General features: G+C 30.7%; 1 protein-coding gene across 5 annotated transcripts; it reads right to left on the bottom strand.

Moving 5' to 3' along the window:
- Positions 1-2,319: 2,319 nt before the first annotated feature.
- LOC107961846 (probable serine incorporator) lies at positions 2,320-5,965 on the bottom strand. Of its 5 annotated transcripts, none has more exons than XM_016898012.2 (7): positions 5,760-5,965; positions 5,411-5,594; positions 4,525-4,764; positions 4,237-4,348; positions 3,981-4,155; positions 3,106-3,346; positions 2,320-2,870 (listed from the first exon to the last, which is right to left on the bottom strand). In XM_016898012.2, the coding sequence occupies exons 2-7, from the start codon at positions 5,592-5,594 to the stop codon at positions 2,581-2,583; spliced, it is 1,242 nt and encodes a 413-aa protein (XP_016753501.1). In that variant the 5' UTR covers positions 5,760-5,965; the 3' UTR covers positions 2,320-2,580. The 5 variants fall into 5 exon arrangements, with proteins under 5 accessions (XP_016753501.1, XP_016753500.1, XP_016753497.1 ...); XM_016898011.2 differs by having other exon boundaries at positions 5,411-5,629; positions 5,760-5,925; XM_016898008.2 differs by having other exon boundaries at positions 5,411-5,636; positions 5,760-5,922.
- Between the last annotated feature and the right edge of the window lie 1,188 nt (positions 5,966-7,153).

Raw genomic sequence — 7,153 nt, 5'->3', positions numbered from 1 at the left:
TATACATTAATTTGTAGTAATTCATTTATTGTTTATACTATGTGTCATCTCTTTATATTATTATTCAGTATTTTATTAAAGAAACTATTAATATATTAATTTTTTATATTCATACTATACAAATGCATTTGATAAATAAACTGAATTAATTTCTAATTTCTTCAAATGTTTCTTTACTGTGTTGATTTTTTTTCATGTTCTCGTTCAAATTTCTTCGAGAATTTTAGTTTTCTACTATTTTAATCAAACAAATTAAGGGAAAATAAAAATAAATCAGCATTATTCTTATTTTGCTTTGATAACTTATTTTATTTTTTAAAAAGAAAATATATATATGAATTTCCTATATTTTTAAAAAGCAAAAGTATATATATACGATTTTCCTATATTTGATAATAATTTTATTTCGATTTCCCTATATTTGATAACAAATTGCTTTGAATAATTGAGTAAAAAATTTTGAGAAATAGAGAAAATCGATCTAGTCGTAGTGGTTGAATGGATTTGAAATACAAATTAAAATTCTAGTGGTTATTCAAATTGAATTTTATTTTTTATTTAATTTATGTTTGTTATACTCTTATTCACGTCAAGACACGTGACAATGGAAGAAAACACCTAAATAGTAAGACAATCAATAAGTCTGAAGGTAATCTGCAAACCCCTTTCCAATATGATCATTCAAATAAGCATCTACCATCTACCATTAGGGTCTTTAGTTTCATTAGGAATATAAATTGTTGGTCATCAAATACTACACGAGTTCAACTATTTCATACCATCAAGTCAAAATAAATGATAAGATATGTCCCATAACAAATATCCTCATCCCATTGAAGGTATCCACCCCACGCGTTCTATAATGATGACTTAATGACAAGTCTAACACGTTAATATAATCTTACATAGAACCCTAGTCTATAAATACCCCCAAGAATGAAAAAAAAAGAGATCGACTTTCCAAGAAACAATGCCTACACTTTGCTAACTTACCTTTAGCTCTCAACCTTCATACTCTCCTTATCTTCACTCTTTGTATCCTCTGACTTTCCACTCGGCTGAGTGAATCGGCTTCCACAACAACCACCTCCACTCCATATTCCTTCCTTGTTTTACCACAATATCAACAATGATTAACTTCAATTATTTTATGATGTTACGATGTAAACATAAATATTTTATATTTAAAATAGTAAAAATAACTTTAAATTATTATTTGTTATTTTTCAAAGAAATACAGTATAAGAATTATTGATTGTTTTTATTTATTTCAAAATTTATTTTTTAAAAAAGAATTATGAAAACTGATTTTGAAATTTTATTTTAAAATTCATAAAATGTTATTTTATCAAAATAAAAGATAAAAACTCAAAACCTAAAATTAATATAATGAATATTTAAAAATATTGAAAATGAAAAGAAACAATTGAAGCAGCCAAATTTCACCCTGAGCAAAAGGCAAATGGATGTGAGCCCTAAGAGTTTTATTTTGCTTTTATATCTTTATTTATGTATTTATGTATATTAGTGTTTTAAATTATTTTTGGATAATCACCTATACAACTAGTTATTTTAATAATAGTATTAAGTATTTTTTTAATTATGTTATTTTAGTTTTATGATTTTTGTCTTGATAATACTCAAAACTTAGATGTTTGGGCTTATTTTTTCAAAATTATTTTTTCTCTGTCATGGTTTTTGGGTCAAAATTACGATGAAAAAAGTGTTTTTCCACCTAAACGCAAAAAGCTGCATCTAAAAGTAAAAATTATCAAAATATCTTTATTTATATTAATTATTTAAAAGATATATAAAAAATTAAATTAAATTATATCTTATGTATCATTATATTAAATTACTTAAATATCATTATCATTATATTAAATTATTTAAATATAATTTATTATTATATTTAAGTTTTAAAAATATTTTATGTATCATTAATTAAACAAATAATTTATATTAATTACTTAAAAAGTATTTAAAATTTATAGTTGTATGTGAAATATTTTAACCTTTACTTCTCTATTATACGTTCACGGATAATATTACTAATTTCATTCACTCTAATAGTTACCCTGAGTATTTCAACCATAATCACAATAGAAATCACTAAAAATTAACACAATACACTTTTTTTACCACACATTTCAAAACCACTTTTTTAGAAGAGGTTTTTCCAATATAAACATCTAACTCACATCAACATGAAAAGGACGAAATAAGTAGACGAATTACGCATTTTGAGCTTTGGAAAACCACCAGTTTTTCATAAGCTGTAATATAAGAACAGATTTAATCTGAAATCGAGATACTAAATGAATATCAAGGTTTTTCTTCTTAAACTTGCAATAATTACATAAAGATAATTCAATCAAGAAGGTTCTTAGTATCTCAGTGGGGGATGTAATCAAATCTGTCACAGACCATCAGACATACAGTAACTTTCCTGCAACAATAAATATCCGACATCAATTTGTTGACTGCAAATCCATCTCAGATCACCCACACACATACAAACATACATATACAGAGCAAATTTATTGCAAAGATATCCGACAACATATGTTTTAGAGAGACTTAGAAGTCCCTGTCTGGGAAGAGAATAGGAGCAAGGAGAGACCACATATAGAGAGCTGCAGTCACCCAGGCTGTTAGAATCCGTACCCACACAGATGGCCACCCTACATCTACTAACTTCCCGCTCTCCCCAACTGAGGTAGACCATCCCGTCAGAAGCATCGCTGAGTACATACTTGCCAGGGAAAAAATGATATGGAAGAAGGCGTACGAGTACGTCACTGCCTTATTCTTCTCCTCCTCCTCCTCCTCATCAGCCTTGTCCAATGGAAGTAATGGCTTTCCACCACCTTTACGCATTCAAACTCAATGTTAAACCCTACTCTTAACATATCTCATCTTTTCATCTTTTCTTTTCTTATTTTACCCTCAGAATAGATTCAAAAAATGGGATACAAACAAAAGGGATGCAAAACCATGAAATTTACAGACAACTCTCGACCCTAATCTTTAGAATGGAAAACCATATAAACATTAACAGTTTGGTATATAATGTATGATGAATGAATATTTTGTCAAGAATACCTGCACGAGGTGAACTTGGTGGGGATAGTAGAGTTGTAGAAGACCCAGCTCGAACAGCAGAATAGACAACAGAAAGGATAGTGGTAAGCAGGCCAACAGTCACAGTGCCAGTAGAAATTGCTTTAGAATGCTTGTGGAGACCATTGCATTCATAATCTCTTGGTTCACTTGCAAGCCCACTGTAGCAGAGGTACATGCAATACAGTGATATAACTGATGCTGGTAAAATGCTACTACCAACCTGTTACATGACAAGATAATTAGACAAGAAATCATCAATATATATGTATATTAGCCTACTAGGAATAGAAAAGAAGCATCTCCATAGATTGAAATAAACAACAGCGTTAAATCATAGTCATTACTTTTTTCATTTCAAATGCAAGTGACTGGTGATAAGAGTGAGAGATGATCCTTCAATATTTCAATTTTATGGAACAAAAGAAAGAGCATGATTATAAGGTTTAATATTTAAATGGTTAAGCCATCTTTGCACTCAATTCATCTATATTTTGGTTGTAAATCCTTTATTTGCAATGGGTGGAACTGTGGACACAAAAGCATGTTCATTTCCACATTCTAATCATTGTCCTATGTTTGAAAAGGTATACCTATCTGATCAATTATGGGAATAGTATCAATATTCTAACTGGGATTACCAACTCAGGTTTAGGCTGGTCCACTTTACATTAAGGGTATATAATCCACAAGAGAGCTAGTTGTTTCCAATGCAAGAGATGAGAAATTTTGCAAGTGGTGGCATCAACTTTACTCCAATCAATGTATTGGCTCTTCAGCAACTAACAAAAACACAACTAATTGAGTTTATAGTTGACAGGTAATTATGATTACGAAAAACCAAAGGAGAGACTTACTTCAGGATGCAATGCAACTATGGCAAACAAAATGACAAGAATCAAGGTCATCACGATAAAGAAGGTATTGAGTCCACAATCCTGTCCAGATGGAGTGAACCAGTGAAAGAGAAGTCCCGAAAAGCCAAATGTCGCCAAATAGCAAACAAGTGAAACAATAAAAAGAGCAACATACCTATAAATAAAAACAAGCAGGTCAGGAATCAGAAGAATACAATGAACAGATACCATAAAGACATCAAAAGGCAAAACTAACCAGAATTGCTCATCGTATCCAACCCATTTGTCATTCCATCCATGAACAAAGTCAAGTAAAAGCACAACTTGAATCAAAAGAAACAGTCCTGAGCCGAAATTTGATATCGTCTCTGCAAATGCAAGATTTAAGTTTCAGACGAAGTCAAACTAGAAGTGATTTTAGACAATTTATTATTTCCTCTAATCATTGGAAAATGCTCCATAAGAAATCTCCTAAAGCATGTAACGACTTTCAAAATATGGCATTCTTAATTTAGTAGAACGATACACAAGCAGTGTTGCTTACCATAAAAGCTGATAATCTCATTAGGAACAAAAAACATCAAAATAACTAAAATGAACCAGCAGATAATTTTCATCATCCATCCACCATGGTGCAAACCATCACGAGGATCTCTCTGATTTTTAACACCAATCATTAAAAATGATAGGATAGTGAAAAAGAGAAAATTTCCCAAGCTGACCCTCAGCACCGCATCTGTTTCAAACCATTCCCTGTTGGGTGTTTTGTGAAATTGATTGATCCCTGTATAAATAACAATATTATATTCACTAAATCAGCAAATCAAGTATATCAGGACATAGACAACAAGTTCAGTTATACCTCTCAAGACCAAGTTTACTTTTCCCCATCAAGAAATATGTAAAACATTATAAACATGAAATGTGTGCCACATACAAATAACTAATGGCAAAATAACATGGGGCAGCACGGTCCAGGAGAAATGAGGTGCAAGTACCAGTTATCCAACACTCAAAATAAATATATATATACAGTTCATCCAGGAAACAGTTTTGATTCAATATACTGAACATGGTGAATAGAAATATACCCAGATTCATATGGAAATCAGAGCTTTCTTCAGATTCATGTGGTGAATAGTTAATTAAGAGAGCATGTTTAAAATGCATTTAGCTCCGTGTAAGACAATGCTAATGCAACAAAGCCTAAAGAATTTGACTTATCCGCCCATTGAAGAGGTTATTGATTGGATACTATTTACCATATTGCAGCAACATTCACTCAGTGCAACAGTTACCAAGATATGTGTAATGGAATCTTAAAACAAACAAATTATGCTCCGAATAATTAATAATATAAAGATATAGAACACACTCAGCAATAACCAAAATAAAATAAAATAAAAGAGGCAAAACCGAACGAAACTTACAAGGCAGCTGCTCCATGAGAGGGGCGGCAACCTCACGTAGGATCCACGAAACAAACAGAGAAAGGGCAAATAGTCCACAATAGGCTATCCTTGCAGACCTCCGGCTTATCCCCGAAACCACCGTGCGGCACGCATCGCAGGCGCACGCCGCACAGCACGATGCAAGGCATGAAGCAGCCCACATCTTCACCCCAACAAGATAGATTAACCCGCCGAACCCTAAAACCTTTATTACTTTGATCAAAACTAAAATTAAATGAATAGATTCTGTACAAGACCCTAACTGTTGAGAATTGAATCGGAAGAGCCCTCAAAAAGGAAAAATAATAATTGAGCAAATATGTGTTACCTGAGAAATTGAAGGAGAAAAAGTTAGGCGAAGGCGATGATTCGAAACACAACAAACCCAAAAGAGGAATCGGAATTGCTTTCTCAGTCAGACTCTTAAATTCCTAAAATCATATACGGCTGTTAGATATTGCACTTCTCCTAATTTCCTTATCACAACCGTTTGTTTACCTTGATGACGACTTAGATTGTCTTTTGTTAATAATTTGGGTAATCTGCACTAGTAGTCACTCAACTATTAGTAAATTCATTTTTAATACCCAATTATAAAAAGTTATAAAATAGCCACTCAACTATTAATAATATGAAAAGTTACAAAATATCAATCCAACCATTCAATTTTGTCTTTTTTGGTCACCACATGACTAAGCAGTTTGTAAAATTGATAAAATAGTAACTTTAACCCTCATTATTTATATATTATATCAATTTAGTCTTAACTCTAGAAAATCTAACCTTCAACATTTTTTCAATTCAACTTTTCTTTGTGACCATTTCACCTAAAAAGATAAAAAAAATTATCAGCTAAATTTTATTGAAAATATATTAAAATGGAAACACCTAAAAATCTAAGACAATAATTTCTATCTTTTCTCATCCTTTTAAAATTAACCTTTAATGTCAAAAAGAAAATAAAAACTGCAAAAAATTAGACTAAATTACACAATATGAATGTTAAGGGTTAAAGTTGCTATTATGTCAATTTTAAAAGGTGCCACCATTAGTTAGTCGTTGACAAAAAAAAAAGACAAGATTGACTAGTTAGCTGGCCATTTTATGTAACTTTTCATAGTTAGGTGACAAAAAAAAGAAATTTATTAATAGTTGGGTAAAAATTAACTTTTTGTGCTTTGGTGGCCAAAAAAATTTACTAATAGTTGGGCGACTACTAGTTAATTTACACTAAAAAATTTTATATTTGGTGTTGTGGTTAAAATGAGGTAATGTTTAGAAATTTAATTAGTTGGAAAGTGATTCTAACTTTTAGTTTCTCAATATTTATTTACTTTCTTTTGAATTTCATTCCTTCAAGTTACTTTCCTATAAAATGGCAGGGTAAACTACACCATAGGTCACTCAACTATTGCCTATTTTCTTTTTTGGTCATACAACTATCAATTTTTTTAATTTAGTCCCCAACTATTGCCCTTTTTATTTTTTGGTCACCAACTACCATTTTTTTTTAATTTGGTCACCCAACTAATTGAGATTATTGTTTTTTTTGTCCATTTTATGTTAAATGTGTTAAATCTTTTACCGGAGAGTGATGTGACAATTAAAAAAGCAGTATAATAACAAATTTAGGCCTCAACTTTTACATATTATATCAATTTAGTCAAAATTTAAAAAAATTAACCCTCAAAATTTACAAATGATCTCAATTTGATCTTCAAA

The sequence above is a fragment of the Gossypium hirsutum genome, chromosome A06 (assembly GCF_007990345.1).
Source record: "Gossypium hirsutum isolate 1008001.06 chromosome A06, Gossypium_hirsutum_v2.1, whole genome shotgun sequence".
NCBI classification, from domain to species: domain Eukaryota; kingdom Viridiplantae; phylum Streptophyta; class Magnoliopsida; order Malvales; family Malvaceae; genus Gossypium; species Gossypium hirsutum.
Note: the sequence above shows the minus strand (reverse complement) of the source record. Positions and strands in the feature narration are given on the sequence as shown.